This window comes from Amaranthus tricolor, chromosome 3 (genome assembly GCF_026212465.1).
Source record: "Amaranthus tricolor cultivar Red isolate AtriRed21 chromosome 3, ASM2621246v1, whole genome shotgun sequence".
In the NCBI taxonomy this organism is placed as follows: domain Eukaryota; kingdom Viridiplantae; phylum Streptophyta; class Magnoliopsida; order Caryophyllales; family Amaranthaceae; genus Amaranthus; species Amaranthus tricolor.
The window spans coordinates 35,000,700-35,018,138 of NC_080049.1; the positions used below are offsets into that span (position 1 = coordinate 35,000,700).

The 17,439-nt window shown below is 36.2% G+C and overlaps 2 protein-coding genes across 4 annotated transcripts; both read left to right on the forward strand.

Moving 5' to 3' along the window:
• Positions 1 to 746: 746 nt before the first annotated feature.
• LOC130807664 (trans-Golgi network-localized SYP41-interacting protein 1) lies at positions 747 to 9,646 on the forward strand. 2 transcript variants are annotated; one of them, XM_057672966.1, is made up of 9 exons: positions 747 to 1,043; positions 1,175 to 1,343; positions 1,878 to 2,240; positions 2,328 to 5,432; positions 5,731 to 6,523; positions 6,707 to 7,803; positions 8,492 to 8,639; positions 8,727 to 8,808; positions 9,376 to 9,646. In XM_057672966.1, exons 2-9 carry the CDS (start codon positions 1,233 to 1,235, stop codon positions 9,476 to 9,478), a joined length of 5,802 nt encoding a protein of 1,933 aa, XP_057528949.1. In that variant the 5' UTR covers positions 747 to 1,043; positions 1,175 to 1,232; the 3' UTR covers positions 9,479 to 9,646. The 2 variants fall into 2 exon arrangements, with proteins under 2 accessions (XP_057528949.1, XP_057528950.1); XM_057672967.1 differs by having other exon boundaries at positions 778 to 1,043; positions 6,866 to 7,803.
• A 696-nt stretch (positions 9,647 to 10,342) lies between these two features.
• LOC130808807 (uncharacterized) lies at positions 10,343 to 13,842 on the forward strand. Of its 2 annotated transcripts, XM_057674315.1 has the most exons (8): positions 10,344 to 10,544; positions 10,778 to 10,836; positions 10,926 to 11,186; positions 11,896 to 11,953; positions 12,870 to 12,994; positions 13,125 to 13,187; positions 13,275 to 13,399; positions 13,513 to 13,842. In XM_057674315.1, exons 1-8 carry the CDS (start codon positions 10,454 to 10,456, stop codon positions 13,658 to 13,660), a joined length of 930 nt encoding a protein of 309 aa, XP_057530298.1. In that variant the 5' UTR covers positions 10,344 to 10,453; the 3' UTR covers positions 13,661 to 13,842. The 2 variants fall into 2 exon arrangements, with proteins under 2 accessions (XP_057530299.1, XP_057530298.1); XM_057674316.1 differs by lacking the exon at positions 11,896 to 11,953 and having other exon boundaries at positions 10,343 to 10,544; positions 12,881 to 12,994.
• Positions 13,843 to 17,439: the final 3,597 nt, after the last annotated feature.

Genomic DNA, 17,439 nt, shown 5'->3' on the forward strand with positions numbered 1-17,439 from the left:
ATAACGTATTCAAAATCAACTAATTAAATTAACTATTTTGAAATACTACTGAATCAACAAAGCAAAAGTCAAAGACAAAGCCATATCAAACACCATAAGATAGGTTTGTCTAGCAAATGGTTGTTGGCATGAGCAAAAAGACATAGATCGACATTGGTTTAGCAAAAAGCCATAAATAAGTATTTGGTCGAAATTATTGGCTAATTTAACTAACTGAAATTTTTGACTGATAAGCTAGTTGTGTTAACCTAGCAATTTAAACTAGTTGTTTATGATTTTGTGAAAATTAACTGTTAACTAGTCGTTGTTTATTAAAAGAAATAGTGAATAAAAAACAAAAATAAAGTAAAAAATCAATAAAAAAATTATCTATTGTTTTTTTTATTTGGCTTAAAAATCTCACTTTTATTAATCCCACGACCAAAAAACAAAAACCTATCTAAAAGTCCTGTTAAACACAACTCAGTGTTTGGACTTTTGGTAGGTAGTTGTAAATGCCTTCATTTGAATCATCGGGTTGATTAAGAGTTAGGTATTTTAAGTCGTTTTAAGATCGAAAATGTGTTCGCATTAATTTTTGGATAATTTTAAACTCATATTGAAATAGGTTAAAAACAAACACGATTACAAAATCAAATAAATATCAAATCTGTATAAAAATATCAATTTGCATTAAACAAATGGTTGGTAGGTAGTACTAGATCCCAACACAAGCACTTGACGCATAACACACCGACCCAATACATCGTGTAACTTAAGCTTAACCTCTCCGTGTGCTTTGTACCCTTTTCATTGGTCTCAACAACGTAACACTATTATCAACTCATCATTTATTCCACTTCCCCACAAATATAAACAAAATTAAAATCTTCCGACTCCGAAACGACGCCGTATCTTTCGTCTTCTTCCTTTTGCTTCCTCCCTCCTACTTCATCACAGAATCACAACACATTTATAGATCTACAGACTACAGACATTATTTTTCACACAGTAGTCAACTACTTTCATTTTCATTCTCTCGCTAATTAATTTATCTTCTTAAGGTAATTCTGCTTGATTTATTTCTATTTAATTCATTGTTTAGCGTTTCAAATTCTGATTATTGTATATCGATTTCTCGTAATATTGATTTTGATGTTATTTTTATTTTTTTTAAAAAAACTTTTTTTGGCAGATTTAAGTGATTGATACTGAATTGTATAGTTGATTAATTTGATTGAATGTGAATAAGAATGTCGGAGAATTATGATTCTGAAAATAATCCAGAGATAACAACATCAATTGATGATGACGATGATGATAATGTTATTGTCGGTGATAGTTCTGAGTCAACGATTAATCAGGTACTGATTATTTGCTTAAATCTTTTTGATTTATTTCTTAGTTTTACTGCTTTTGATTTATTAGGTCTTAATCAATTTTTTTGGTAGACTATAACTAGATTAATCCTAGAAATGTGACAGATTGGATTTTTGCTAGTTTAGCTAATCAAGTATTTGGAAGGTTGTAATATTTTCTCTGTCACCATAAAGATGCAACATTTCTCCAACAAAGCTCTTAATTTGAGAAATGTTGCATCTTTGACATAATCAATTGGCAATGATGTATAATTTTTAGGTTTTAATTTACGTTGAATGTTTGAGTTTAGAGTTTGAGTTTTGAGTTTTGAGTTTTGAGTTCCTCGAGGAATGATGATGAATAAAACATTAGTTATTCATCGATATATTTAATCTTAGAAGTCTAAATTAAAAAGGCTATTTTAACTATTTATGCCTTTTGAGTTACTACATGAAATCATTGATGTTAAGTCCTGCAATGTGTAGTAATATTCTTTTTGAGTTAATGTATTAATTTTGGTGTTCTGTTGTATGATACAGGAAGTGAGTTCAAGGGAAGCTAATTATGATAGTAATAACAGTAATGACGATGGGGTTATTGTAAATGCTGATCATAATGGGAGTGGTGGAGATTCTGATGGGGTGGTTGTCTCTGATGATGCTGGCAGGGAGGATATGTTTCTTGATGCCCCAGAGGATTTGGGAGCTGATGGGAGAGATTCAACAGGTGAGCCTCAAGAGAGCACAGATTGGGATGAAGACAGAGTTCATGAGTCCCAAACTCGGTTTAGTCGGTTGGACAATGAGATGCAGAATGATTACATGGTGGATGAGATGGAGAGGCTTCGAGCCATGCTAGATAAGACCGTAAATGAGAAAGAAAGCATCGCAAGAGAACACAAGGTTTTGTAATGCTCTCCCTGACATGCCTTGTAAGCCTATAGTATTTTAGATTATGTAATGTTCTTTTTTTGGGGCATTGTAATGCAGGATGAGATGGAGATGGCTGCAAAAGGAATTGCAAATCTTCGAAATCAGATGAGGGATATGATTAATAAGCAGTTGTTAATAGATGATAATCAGTTCAGATCTCATGAAGATGCAGTGCAGACGCCATTACATGAGTTGATACACGAATGCTCCATGTTTCTAAGGAGTGTCGTGGAAGAGTTTCAGGATTTGAATACGAAATCAACCGAGGCCTCAGTGTCACGTGAGGTTTTCAATGCTTATTTAAATTCTGCTCAAAATCAGTCTGCAGAGATTCAGTTTCAGAAGGATCAGTACATGGAGGACACCACAAACAGGATGTTGAGTTCTTTGGCATCGGTCGTGTATGTAGGGGATTTATTGGATAACACTCTTATAGGGAGGATAGCGCACATTGAGAAAAGTGTGTTTTCCTTGATTGAAAACTATAACTGGTTCCTATTTCAAGGTGACCAGCTTAGGCAGTGTTTGGTGCAGGTAAGGCCTGATCTAGGAGAGCAGACTGACTATGGGGTTATTTTTGCCGCAGCAAATCAAGAGCTGCTTGGGTTCCCAAAGAAGGAGACAGATTTTGTTGAGAAGATGAGTCATTTTGAAAGTGAAAACAGTAAACTCATGGAGCAGATTGAGACGCACAAGGCAATGTATGATGCAGCAACTGCGGAACTTGAGAAACTGAAAGCTGAACTTGACCATGAAAAGCATAGATATTTCAATACCAAAGAAAAGCTTTCGTTGGCCGTGACTAAGGGGAAGGCATTGGTTCAGCAGAGGGACTCACTGAAACAAACTGTAGCAGATAAAACAAGTGAACTTGATAGATGCCTTGTTGAATTGAAGGAGAAATCCAGTGCATTAGAGGCTGCAGAGCTAATTAAGGAAGAGTTGGTGAGAAGCCAGATTTCAGGTGCATCATTGCAGGAACTGCTAGCAGAAAAGGATTTAATTCTTGAAAAGTTAGATGATATTATGCTTCAGATTAGTATACCAGAATTATCAAAGTCAAAGGATGTTACTGAAAGAATCAGATGGATTGTGGATGAAAGGACTGCGTTAAAGGATGATTCTCTGAAATTCCATCAATTGGCTGATATCTTGTTGTCAATCAAGCTCCCTGAAAACGTTTCTTTTTCTGATCTTGAATCTCGTCTTGTTTGGATTACAAAATCATATGATGAAGCAAAGGCTGAAATGGGGAAACTGCAGGATGAGATTAAAAGAACAAGAGAATCACTTAGTGAGGCTACCTCAGAAATAGGCATTTTGCAAGGTGATAATTCTTGTATAAGGGAAACTGCTGTCAGAGAGATGGACCACTTAATTGCTTTACTTTCAACAGTTCTAGTTGAAAGGGAATATGTTACTGTGGAGTTGGAAGATATGAGTAACAAGTTTGAAACAACTGTTCTAAGTGAACGTCAGGCTATATCAGAGAAGGAAGACATTTTGAAGATTTTGCAAAAAGCTTCTGGAGTCGCAGTGGTTGATGGCCAGCTTCCTGAGATTGATGTGCTTGTGGAATGCCTTGCAAACATGAAAGAAGGAAACAATTCTACTCATGATTCATTAGAGGTCAAAGATGAAAATTTTCGAATAATGCAGATTCTCTTGTATGTTAAGGATCTGGACTCAGCACTCCATGAGATATTGTTCAAAGAAGAGACCCTGATAATGAAAATGGAGATAAATAACTTGTTAACTGATTTAACTAGAGCTTCTGAAGAAAAAGCCTCTCTTAAGGAACAAAATGAGAAGTTGCAGAAGGATCTTGATCGAATTGAGGAGAAATCAGCTTTAATTCGGGAAAAATTATCAATGGCAGTGAAAAAAGGCAAGGGACTGGTTCAAGAACGAGAGGGCCTGAAGCAACTTATTGATGAGAAGAGTTCAGAAATTGAGAAGTTAAAGGTTGAATTAGAGCAAAGAGAGCTTGCTATCATTAACTATGAGAATGAGACTAGTAAGCTATCTCAGCAGGTGCTTAGCATTGCAAAGTTGGAGGAAGATGGCCTTGCCCTAGAAGATCAACGAAATCAACTAGAGAGGGATTTTTCTGTGAGCAACAAGTTGGTGAATGTTCTGACAGAGTCTATACATAGCATTGCTTTACCTGCAGATTTAAGTTTTGAAGAACCTGTCGATAAGTTGAAGTGGCTTGCTGGATACTTTAGTGAATGCGAAGCTGTCAAAGTACAGGCTCAGCAACAATTGGACGATGCATTGGTTGAAGTTGAAACATTGACTTCCCAGGTCTCAGAAGCACAGTCAATTATCAAGTCGCTCGAAGATGCACTGGCAGTTGCAGAAGAGAAATATTCTCATCTTTCTGCAGAGAAGGCAGAGCTTGAAAATGTCCGGACTTCTTTTCATGAACGACTGGAAAAAGCGATGCAAGAGGTGCATTTGTTAGCAGAAGCTGATGCTGCTAAAAGCTCACTGGATAATGCTCTTGCAGTTGCTGAAAGTAATGTCTCTAGGCTCAGTAAGGAGAAGAACGAAGCTGAATCTTGCAGATCTCTTGCAGAGGTTGAATTAGAAAAGGCTAGATGGGAAATTACTGATCTGACTAGCAAATTGTCAGAAGCTACAGTAACCCTCAAAACACATGAGAACACAATATCTGATTTTGAGACCAGAATGGCTGTGCTACATGATGATAACAATGATGCCCAAATAGCTAGAACCAGCTTGGAGAATGAACTGAAGAAGCTTAAAGAGGAAGCTGATACCCAGGAAAGCAAGCTGCAAGAGGCACACACAAGTATAAAATCCCTTGAAGACGCCCTTTCAAAGGCAGAAAACGTGATTTCTGAACTGGACAGTGAAAAGAAAGCTGCTGAACAGGAAATATCAACATTGAGTGCCAAACTCAGTACCTGTTTGGAGGATTTGGCTGGAACTCATGGTAGCTTGGAGAGCAGATCCTTAAAGCTCTTAGATCACCTTAAAGGACTTGAACTAATTGGGGAAGATACATCCTTATTCTCTTCGCTTAGAAAATGTCATGAGTCAAAATTGGAGTGCCTCAATGAGATAGAAGACGTGTGTAACATCATCAGGGGTCAGTGTGCTAAGTTGAGTCCGGAAAACAATCTTTTGTCACAGGTAACTTGCAATCATATGCTCATAAATGCTACTCTTTTGATTGCAATACATGCACCTGAACCTTTTTAGTGTTGGAGACATTAGTGAGGTAAATCTGTCTTTTGCGGAACTATTTTCTCCTTCAATCTCAACTGCTGTTGTGACTCTGAAGGCTAATACATAATTTTCAAAGTAAAAATTCTTAATAGTTCAATCTTTATATCTTTTTTCTCTGTGTTGAAGTTTCAGAAAATTTAGCTGATCTTGCGGTGGTGGTTTTTTAGCTTATCAATGGTTACTTATCTGACTGTTCTGTCAGGAACCTTCTTGCATAACAAGGTTGCTGTCGACTAGCGTTGACGACATTGTTGATTTGGATACTTATAGAAGTCATGGAGATGCAGTAGAGGGTGATGATATTTCTTTATATGCACAGAAGATAGTGGAAGAGTTTCATGTGAGAAAGAGAACCCTTGTTGAGAAAGTTGATCGCCTTTCTTCCTTTCTATGTGAGTGTGATGCTTCTGTTGTGCAAGAATTAAAGACTGTGAGCAAATGGATGATGTCTGCAGTTGAGGAGCTGCAGTCTCTGGACCAGAAAGTGAAAAATATAGAAACAGAGTATCAGGTTTTGAAGGAAAAAGTGATCCCTCTGGAAGACGAAATTTCCATTTTGCTGTCTGCCTGTACTGAAGCTACTCAAGTGTTGCAGTTTGAAGTTGAGAAACGGATAGAATTTGGTTCATCTCCTCAGTATGAAAATCAAATTGAACCAAAGTCAAGCGAAAGCAAGCACAAAATAGCTACTGAATTGTTATCTACAACTAGAAAGGTTTGTAGTGTATGTGAGCAGTTGGAGAATGCAAGGAACGGACTTTCATCAGTGATCGAGGAATTGCAGAATAAACTGAATGAACTCAAAATAGTACTAGACAATACTACGGAGGAGCGGGACCTATACTTAAAGAAAGTCTCTGATCTAGTTGAACTAGAAAACAATTGCAGCGAGCTGAGATTGAAGCTGGAAAATTATCAAGACATTGAGGATATGGTGCGGGAGAAAGATAGGGAGATATTATCACTGCAGAGCAGTTTGACGATGAAAGAAAAAGGTGAGTTCGATAACCTTCTGAATTTAGTCTGTACAATCCGTATATTTCACAAAAGTTGTCCACTAAATATTTGTGACTATTGTGACTTGTGAGCACAATGTCTGATGTAGACATTGTTTTAAGGGTGAAGTTAGTTAGTACTCATTCACCTTTGTGCTCCTTTGTTTATGTCTACTTTTTCAGAGGTGGGAGAAACACTCTTTTGGGCTTCTCATATGAGAATCCTTATAGGCAGAACAGATCATATCAAGGTTTCTGTGGAAGATTTTCAGTCTGAGGACATGGATTCTCAGGATTCAGCCCAATTAAAGAAACTGATGTATGTTATTGATACATTCCCAGAACTGCAACATCAAATTGAGTTGCTTTCCCATGAAAAAGAAGAGCTCCAGATTGCTCTTACAGAACAACATCGTGAAACAGAACTTCTGAAAGAAAGAATACGAGCAAGTATTGACCATGAGGAAGAATTGGTGATGGTTAAGAGCAAAATTAGCAGCTTGGAATCTGGTCTTGATAGAATCATTCAGAAGTTTGCTAGCAGGGATGTAGCTGGGGACCAAAAATCTGCTACCACGGATGATCTTTTACAAGTATTAGAAAAGCAGGTAGTCACAACAATATCTGAATCTAGAAATTTGAAATCTAAGATCCATGAACTGGAATCAGAGGTCAAAAAGAGTGTCAGTACCGAAGAAGAATTAGCAAATATTAAAGGGCAATTACTTGATCTTGAGGAAGGTGTGCTGAGAGTTATCAAGAATTTGGGAGGAGATATGGACTTGAAGCCTCTTGGTACGAGTGATTTGTTACTAGTTTTGGAGAAGATGGCGATGTCATTAACTTTGGAATGTGAAAAGTTGAAAGGAAAAGACCATGAACTTGGGTCAGAGATCTGGAACAATAGTGATGAGCTAGAGTTAGCTAAGGTCAAAGGTCAGTTAGTTGATCTTGAAGCAGGTATGTGGAGGATTTTCCTGAGATTGAGAGGTGATACAGCTAGGGATCAAGGGCCAACAGAGACTAGGGATCTTTTACAATTGCTAGAAAGGCTGGTCATGGCTGTAATTACGGAGTCTGAAAATTCAAAATCTGAAGTTCATGAACTTAATTTTAAGTTACATGAAAGCCAAAAGGCCGTGAATGAGTTATTGTTGAAGGTAAGAGTACTTGAAGAGTCGATTCAGTCTAGAGTTGCTCCTGATATCATTCAAGAAAGGAGCATTTTTGAAGCACCATCACAACCTTCCGCATCTGAGATTTCTGAAGTTGGAGATGTGGTAATTATCTTTGTCTTTGCATTATTATATTTCATTCCCTTAAGTTGTTGACATGCATAAATTCAATTCCTCTCGATAAAGTTGTTCACAGGTGTTGCCTAAAAACTTCAACTACCGTGGGATAATAATTAATAAGTATTGAGCACATACGTTTTTGGCTTGTCTTATGAACTCCAGCATGTAATTACATGTTACTCTCTTTGTTCCATAACTTTTTCTACAAGTACAATTTGTGAGCAACTTAAGGCAAGGGAGAAAAAATGATGGGAAGTAGGATAAATGTGTGGACTACATGAAAAGATGATTTAAATGTGTGGATGAGAATAAAAAATTGGGTGTGGGTCATGACCAAAAAAGGAAATGTGGCAATCCTTTGGATGGATTATGTGTCAAAACCTGTGCGACAGAGGGAGTAGGTAGGATTTGCATCATTTTGATGTTAGTGTTCATTTCCAACTCTCTTTTTCTATTAGAGAGTTATGATATTATTGTGTTGGAGTCTGAATGTGATGTTTACTGTGATAATGCCGCTTCTATGTGGATTACTGTAATTGAATTGTGGAATTTGAATGATAATGTGTTACTGGAGTCAGAGGTCAAAAGGCGTATTGGTGCTGAATTTTAGAATCTGGAAATTTGAATGAGTGCCAATGGTTGTATAACAATAAATCTTCTGTTCTTTATGCAGGGCCCTGTATCAAAGCCTACCATTTCTCCTGTTCCATCTTCTACTCATGTGAGATCGACATGGAAGGGACCTAGTGATCATATTGCGTTAAATATAGATTCAGAATCAAGTAGATTGATTGATAATGAAGAAGCAGTTGAGGATAAAGGTCTGCAAAATGAAGGGCTGAGAACTATCTGATTTTCATTTTAATAATTCCAATCTGGGATGATTTATTCTTGCTCAATTTGTGCAGGTCATGTTTTCAAGTCTCTTAATACATCTGGTCTTGTTCCAGTACAAGGAAAGTTGATTGCTGATCGGATTGATGGAATATGGTAAATTTTGTGTATCTATTGTGCTCATACATCTTATAGTTTGCATTGTTTGTGTTCTAAATCTGCATGGTTCCTTCTCATAAATCATTGGAAAATGGAAACGCATTGGAATGAACTGGTGGGTGATTACTGATTATCGGAAGAAATAAATTTATACAACATTTACACTTGTTCGTTTCTAAATAATAACCACATTCTATCATTGACCATCCGCCCATTTCTAAATTTTTCATTTCCTTACCGTAACAAATACTAGTAATTCAATGATATCACAAAATCAGTATAGTGAAAGATGTAAAACCTTAAATTATGATGGTTGATAAAAAATCTGAATTGGATGTTTGCATTCTAAAATGGAATAGAACCACTATTTATTCCTTTCAGCTATGATGAAAATATACTTTTTTTGGTTAAACTGTTGCTGAATTTTATGCAATGGCTACAGTTTGACAAATCGATACGATTCATGTAGCTAAATTTTCATTAGTCAAGTAGACCTAATTTGATAGACGGGTTAAGACTCTATTTGCTGTTGTAACTGCTAACTTTTACGAACCATTCTTGCAGGGTATCTGGTGGCCGATTGTTAATGAGACAGCCACGAGCACGACTTGGCCTCATTGCATATTGGCTTGTCTTGCACATATGGTTACTAGGAACCATTTTATAACAATGTATGGCTGTAGGGGTAGATTTCGAGGCAACAAATCTATACGTTAGAATTGTATTAGAAATAGTGTTATTTACTTATTTGATTATTTTGGATGATGTTTATAGTCATGTATATGATCCATTAAATTCATTTTTCAGTAATGTAGTTGCATTTTTGCTTCGCCAATTACAACGACATAGTTCCATTCGGTAAATATAGTACTCAATTTTACATTCGCTCGTGTTTGCGTTATCACTCGAGAACTTGTCATCAGCGACTACATCACTAATTCACTACACCAATATTTAGGGGACTTTTTTTATCAAACTTTTGATGTAAATCCTTTTTGAGTGAATTATTTACAAAATTCCACCTCCTTTCACATTTAGTGTCTTATAAGTTATTACTCTTGGCCTACTTATTACATATACTTTAAGTGAATATGGATGGAAACTTTATATAATTTTTTTCCAAAAACTATCTAATTAAAAAATTTATTGTCAATAACTACGTAATAATAAATTTCTTTGTAAACATTACTAGTAAAGGTGTTTAAAATAGATGTTCAAAACAGATTTAATTCAACATTTTACCTAAACTTATTCAAAGAATTTGACTTTAACTCTATTAAAAATGATCAATAATGATGAAAATCAACGTTGACACAAAATATAATTTTTCAATTCGATCTGAAAAACTTGTCTCTAAAATTAAACTAATAACTCAAATAAATTCTTTTGACTACTGATAAAATTATTAAGTAATACTTATCCATGGAATACATGGTGATGTGTTTTCTCTTTCTACAATTATAACAATTGAGGAGAGTATATTATTATTATTATTATTATTATTATTATTATTATACTATTTAAACAAAAACCATAAAGTTTCGTTCACTCCCCCATATGAACACGAGACGAGACCAACAGAAAGAAACAAAAATCATCAGTTTGCTACTTTGTTCTTCATCTGTATGAGACCTGAACAGAAATGGGTCTGCTCTCAGCAAATTACTGGAGGTGGAGAGTTGCTTGTAGCTGCATATCTAGCAAGACCCACCTGGGAAATTATCATCTATTGAGTTAGTTTCCTTTTATCCTTTCAAAAATTCTGTATTATTTTTCATATTGCTGAAAATAATTGCTAATTGGTGATTACCCAATACTCTGACATGCTAATTTAAGGCTATTTATTGCTCATTTGAATCCCAAATATGTAAAATTCAATTCTTTTTGTTCAATTACAACCTTAGATTATAATGTCAAGTTTTGCAATTTTTCTGTACATTATTGAACTGCGAAATTATATTTTCAGGTCAATTTCTTTGTGGTATCAATGGTTCAATGGGTAATTGTTCCTCCCAACTACATCATGTAAGATTATAATCATAAATCTTTATTTGATGATGATAATTTTTGCTGGAATTAAATTAAATTGCTTTGTGTTGTTATCTGTGAAGTAGAAATTCAGAAGTAGGATAGTGGCTTTTGCGGGTCGAAAATCGGCTAAGAAACTGAAGAGAATTAAAGAACAGCAGAGTGAAGTGAGATTGGAGACTAGTAAGAGTTCATTTGATGATAGTATCAATGATGAATTTGCCTCTGTGGATAAGAAAAATGAGGTGAATTTAGTCCCAAATGCAACTCCTTCAAGGGGTGCTGTTCTCCAGGCCTGTACTATTACTTCTGGTTTGATTGCTGCTCTAGGCTTGCTTATTCGGCAGGTAAGTCTTCTTAGCTAGTCGACTCGTTTTCATATGCTAGGAACCCTAGCTGTAAATAATGTGCACTTTCTTATTAATGTACTGTGAAATTGATCTTTGCTATCAAGACTATCCGAAACTGACCTCTTACTTCTACAAGGATAATATTGTGTATATCCAATCTTGCAAATCAATGGTATTACAGCTTGTTTGGTTGTTGATAGTAAATGGTGGGAATGGTAACGAAAATTTAATGTAATCTAGCTATAAAAACTACTCATGTTCGACAAGGTTTATGACCATGATTGTCTTACCCTATTCATTCATTTTCTTCACAAAATTTATTCCTACCCTTTATCACTCGGAAAGGTGGTATTAGCTGGTTATGGAGGATTTTAAAGAATATATGTTTGAGGATGGGAGCTACACTACCAGGGGAATGACATGACATAAAAACTTAAAACTAAGACACATTTATATTACTACCATTAAATACCAATAACCAAACTCCCCATTGGAGTATTGGAATGTTGTTGTTGTGTTCATGGTGATAATGTGTGATAAGTTTCCCGTTTCTCAGGTGAACAAGTGTTGATTCACAGTTTTAAATTCAATATGCTTATTCCTAATGACTTGATAATGAGACAGAAAAGTCGCCAGTATAATGCTTTCCCTTTGCTGGCACCGGACATATTCTGAGGATTTTCTCCTTTGCTATGTAAATTGGCAGGTATCACAAGTTGCATATTCAGAAGGGTTACCTTTCCTTGACTGTTCTCAAGTATCGTGTATGACCTGCTCCTTTCCCCATAGTTTCTTCCATATACTTTGGAAACGTCATTAACACCTATATGTGGGTTTTTGCAGTGTAGTATAGCAAAAATGTATATACCATATAAATTTATATCTGGTTTATTCAGAGAACTGGATAATGTTATTTTAAGGCAGTCTTTTCATCAAGGATGAGATCTATGCATTGAGTTTTACTTATTTCAGATCATAGGATTTTAGAAAGCTTGATATGTGTCAATAATCCAGTCTTCTAATTGATGTTGTAGCTAGAGTATCATAAACTAATTTTCTATTGTGCTTGAAATTTCATATCCTCAGTTTTGGACCTTTGGTGCTTGAAACACCTACAAAAGAAGAAAAATTGGTGCTGTTCTGACAAAATTACAGTCTACTCAACCAGTGAAAACTATTGCATAGAGTGTTTGTTGTTTTCTAAATTTTTTGATTCTATTGCAACTTCGTCGACTTAACCCTCAACCAAAAAAAAAAGCTAGCGGTTGAAGCCCCAAAGCTATTATATACTCGATCATGCCCCTTCATACGAGAGTCTTTTGGACTAAAAGTGTAGATGCAATACATGCCCTCCTCATACATAATGCTAAATATTCCATATGAAATGAGGAGTTAATAAAACTCAAACTCGTGACCCTTATGTCAAGTTGGCTTCTGATACCATGTCAAGATACTCAACATTGACAAGGAGCCTAACTCTCTGCTTAGCTTGTTCTAACTTTGCAATAATATTGTAGAAGCATAATTATCGACGGTAAATAATTCCCATCTTTATTTCAGTTTCAACTCAAAAGGACAACTAAAACGGCAACCAGTTGTATTATTTGTTTTTTCAAATTGCTTCAGCTTGTCTGGTGACATAAACTAAGAAGCATGAGAGTGACAAACATTTTCTGTCAGTTGATTTTCAGGTGTGGCATCTTGAGTTGATTATGGGTTTGGTTGTGTTAATATCCATGTCGAGGTATATATTACTAAAGACGTGGCCTGATTTTGCTGAATCAAGCGAAGCAGCCAATAAACAGGTACTTATAGTTCCCCGATGTCCAAATAGGCTGCTAGCCATGATCAACGATCATTAACTGAATATACTCATCTCCTTCAGAAAATAAACGATTTAGTTAATCTTCTGCGTTTTCTGCTTCTAAAATTCAGGTCCTGACATCCCTAGAAGCATATGATTATCTGATTGTTGCCTTTCTTCCTGGAATTAGTGAGGTTAGGATAGAGAATACTTCTATAGCTTAAAAAATTTCTTGCATTCGATCATCAAATTGCGATAATCCTAGCTGTTGCGGTATCCAGGAACTACTTTTCCGGGGTGGAATGCTACCTCTTCTGGGGCTTACCTGGAAATCTGCTCTTGCAGTCGCAGCACTTTTTGGTGTTTTACACTTGGGGAGTGGCCGGAAGTCTTCCTTTGCTGTTTGGTACGCAATTTTTACACCGCGTCATTTCATTGATCTTCCTTCTGCTTACGTATGCGCCATTTCATGGTCTCTTCTTGGTCAATTGGTAGAAGTTGATGAACTTTCTCTTTCAGGGCAACGTTTGTAGGGCTTGCATATGGCTATGCCGCTATTGTGTCTTCGAGCTTGGTCGTCCCAATGGCATCTCATGCACTGAATAATCTCGTTGGTGCCGTGTTGTGGCGTCAGACATCGAGATCTTCTCAGCAAATATCTAGCTAATATAGTGGTGAATGTACATGCTGTTCTAAGTTGAACCAGGCAAATGGTTGTTGCATATTGTGTATTGATATCTGATCTTGTGAAGATAATTGACTTCACTTCTATAGTGATCAGTATTCACTAATTTATCTTGTAGGACTTGTTCTTCTTATAGAAAAATATATTCAAGTTTGTTCTTGTTAGATTCGTTATTTACATTTATCTAACGCTTATAATTTTTAGCTATGCATAGTTTAAGATATTATCATGTCTAGATAGTATCTCATCTTCTTGTAATATGTTACTCTTCCAGTCTTCCATACTGTTATGAGTAAAATTAATCGTTGAAATCTCCCTGAAATTTGTCAGATTTTGTGAATGTGGCATGGATTGCAAAAATATTTTAAGTTGTTATGGGCCAAATTGGGAAAAATTTTACCTAGTTGGTTTAGGTTTAATTTTAACTGTAACACATATGTATTGAAATTGAATTCACAATTCTTAAACTTCGTCGCTTTTTTTATTTTATCGTCACCCCTATGGTAATGAATTGACAATAATGTCTCTGAACTTAAAATTTCCATAAAACACTCCAATCACACTCATTAACACTTTTATCACTCTAAAAACACCAAATTAAAATTTAAAATTTGTAGAGCTAAAGCTAAGGAAAACAAAACGTAAAGAACAAATCGAGGTAAGTTTTAATCGAATTAATATGTAAATTGTTTTTTTTAAAAAAATACGAAGAACAAGTCGCACAAAACGTGCGACTAGACCGCGGTTCAGTCGCATGTTTTTTGCAACTTGCATTTTCAATTTTAAAAAAAATTTAATATTTGCCATTTATGTTATTAATTAGTAATAATTAATATTTACGTTATTAAATTATATTTGTAATAATAATTAATTTAATATTATTTTTATTAATAATAATTAATGTTTATGTTCATAAATTATGTTTGTTAATTAATTATAATTATTATTATAATTTTTAAAAAAAATAATTATAATGATATAATAATAATATAATTATATTAATAATTATTAAATAATATAATATATTAATTAAATATTTGTTAATTTAACTTATTAATCTAATAAATATTATTTTTAAATGTTTATTAGTTATTGTTAAATGTTTATTATTTGTAACAATTTTTATTTGTTATTATTTATAATAATAATTAATTTAATATTGCTTTTAAATGTTTATTAGATATTCTTAAATGTTTATTAAATTAATCATGAATTAATATTTGAAATAATTTTCATTTGGTATTAATGTAGTTAACTTAATGTAATATTTGATTATTTAATTTATTATTAATAGTTAATTAAATTGTAGTAAATGGTTGGAAACGAAGAAAGAGGAAAGGGATTTTTCAGAAAGTTATTAAGCGAAAGTAGTTCTAGGCCTACCATACTGGGAGGGGACCCTCATGAGAGGGGGATACGGGTTCCGCTAGGCGGGCTAGGCAGGAACAGGCGGCCAGACATAGTCAAGCCCAACGTTCGAGTACGCTGCACTAAGTGCGTACTCACTTTGATGACTAGACTAGCCTCCAGAGTAATTCGAGGGGCTCCAGTTCCGATGATAGTGATTGTGAAGGCTCCGTTGGTCAGCCAGTCGATTGGACTGTCGTGCGCGGGCATGCCGATAAGTTCGCACGGGCAAGCCCTAGTAATCCAGGCGCTTCTGATCATGCAGAAGACAGCCAGGTAGACAATGCGGCTCCAGGGGGGAGGAGGCGCCCACAGTCCGGTGGAACGGACTCACTGATCACATCGCCTCAGCCTGGGGGCCCCATTGACGCACGATTGATACCCAGCTATGGGGGGCACATAGCTAAGGTCGTTTTTTAGGGCTTTGAGCATACGCCTCCGATTTTGGAGTGTCGTATCAGGAAGAAGCCGCTAGAGGATATCATCAGATTGCAAGATATGTCTGATGAGCTATATAGAGTTCTACCTTCCACTCTCCTCGGTCGTCTGCCGTACGTTATGCACCAGCACATCGATAGGGCTTTAATTTCGACCTTTGTGGAGAGGTGGCAGCCGGATACCAACACCTTCCACATGCCCTGGGGGGAGATGACTATTATGTTGCATGACGTGCAACGAATTTTAGGCATTGGCATTAATGGTTCACTGCCGGCTGAACCCGCTAATGGTGACTGGAAGCTCGCGTTGGCCGGTCTGTTTGGAGAGCCCATGTTCGAGCTGCGGAGGAAGGGGTACTTCACCAGCGGGCGCATCAACGTTGGGGAAGTTATGCACATGTGCCACCGGTCTCAGGCTTTAGAGACACAGTGTACGGCCTACTACATGGCTATCGTTGGTTCGACACTACTTGTGGATAAGACCAGGACTGGGATGCGACCTCACCTTATACTAACTATGAACGCCGATCAAGATGAGATCGCTTGGGGTGCAGTGACCCTGGCATATTTGTATCACTAATTGAGTATGGCGTCTAGGGTTGGTTGTAAGACCATTACCGGTTGTCTTACATTGCTCCAGAAATGGATATACGAGTACTTTCCGGCCTTTCACCCCCATCCTCGTCAAGCTGATGTGCCTAACAAGACCAGGGTGGAGATGTGGTCCACGCAAAAGCCAGTTCGTGACCTGAGCAGGCTGAGACAGTGTAGGAGTATTTTGGATTCCATGACAGAGACACAGAAATTGTACATAACATCACACTTTGTTATGCATTTTATTTTAATTTAAGAGTAAATTGTTTATGCTAATTTTTCTTGTAAGCAGGTGGAATGAACTCCATACAATACTTCTCCTAGGGCATTACTAAATGAGCACCCACACACCATGTTTATCGGGGTATCACCTGTTTTGATATAGTGGAGGTGTATTTGCCCGAAAGGACAGTATACTTCTCCTAGGTTTTGTACAGGTTATTCCTCCCCCTTCTTTGAGGCCTACCCAAGCTCTGCGACCGGCACTGGTACCTATTCCGTCACCTTTGCTTGTACGTCTATTTACATGAAGGCATGGAGTAGGTTCCCTTATTGTGTCCGCGTTGGTGACCAGGAACTTTCTCGGGCATCTGTTCCATCGGAGGCTGTTCGTGATACGTTGACTGGTTTAGAGTGTGCTCCCACCCATTTTTCCTCCCCGGCGAAGGACCTAGTGCTTGTTTTGGTGCAGTTGATAGCAGAGTTGGATACGTTAGTGTTTCTTTTTATATGTTTCCTTTTATCTGTTTTCATAGCTTAAATAGTGTTAACTATCTTGCTTAAACTTTTTTTTTTGTTTTTTACAGTTTGCTAATGAATTTCCAAGTCGACTCGCGCCGCTGATCAGGATGCCTGCCATCGCGGATATGACCCCTCGGGAACGACAGACTGCTGATCTTTACATGGAAGAAGTTAGAGATTTATTTGCCGAATGACAAACTTTTACAGGGCACGACCCTTCATAGATATTGGTTTTTGTAATTATGAACTATTTGTTGGTGTTGTGTTGTATTTATAAAATCTTCGAATTGTTTACGTTAATTTACAACAATGCTCATTATATTTTTTCATTAATACATTCATCTATACATGTTGAATACTACATACAATCATAAATTTTTACCTACATGTTCTACTTTTAGAACCTGGTCGGGTAGTGTTATTTAAGTTATGCAAATCACCCTTAATATTACCATAGTGGTGATATCTTAAATACAAACTAACTCTTGAACGTCCTTCTTTTTGTTTATATGAAGCACATGTAAATTGAAAGCCAATTCCTATTGCAATCTCATCGGCCCAAGCATGTAATTCATCTAAAGA

Coding starts and splice junctions, on each gene's coding strand:
- LOC130807664 (XM_057672966.1), top strand. CDS start 1,233: ATGTCGGAGAATTATGATTCTGAAAATAATCCAGAGATAACAACATCA. Junction 1,344..1,877: donor CTGAGTCAACGATTAATCAG/GTACTGATTATT, acceptor TGTATGATACAG/GAAGTGAGTTCAAGGGAAGC. Junction 8,640..8,726: donor AGAAGCAGTTGAGGATAAAG/GTCTGCAAAATG, acceptor CAATTTGTGCAG/GTCATGTTTTCAAGTCTCTT.
- LOC130808807 (XM_057674315.1), top strand. CDS start 10,454: ATGGGTCTGCTCTCAGCAAATTACTGGAGGTGGAGAGTTGCTTGTAGC. Junction 11,187..11,895: donor TAGGCTTGCTTATTCGGCAG/GTAAGTCTTCTT, acceptor GTAAATTGGCAG/GTATCACAAGTTGCATATTC. Junction 13,188..13,274: donor TTCTTCCTGGAATTAGTGAG/GTTAGGATAGAG, acceptor TGCGGTATCCAG/GAACTACTTTTCCGGGGTGG.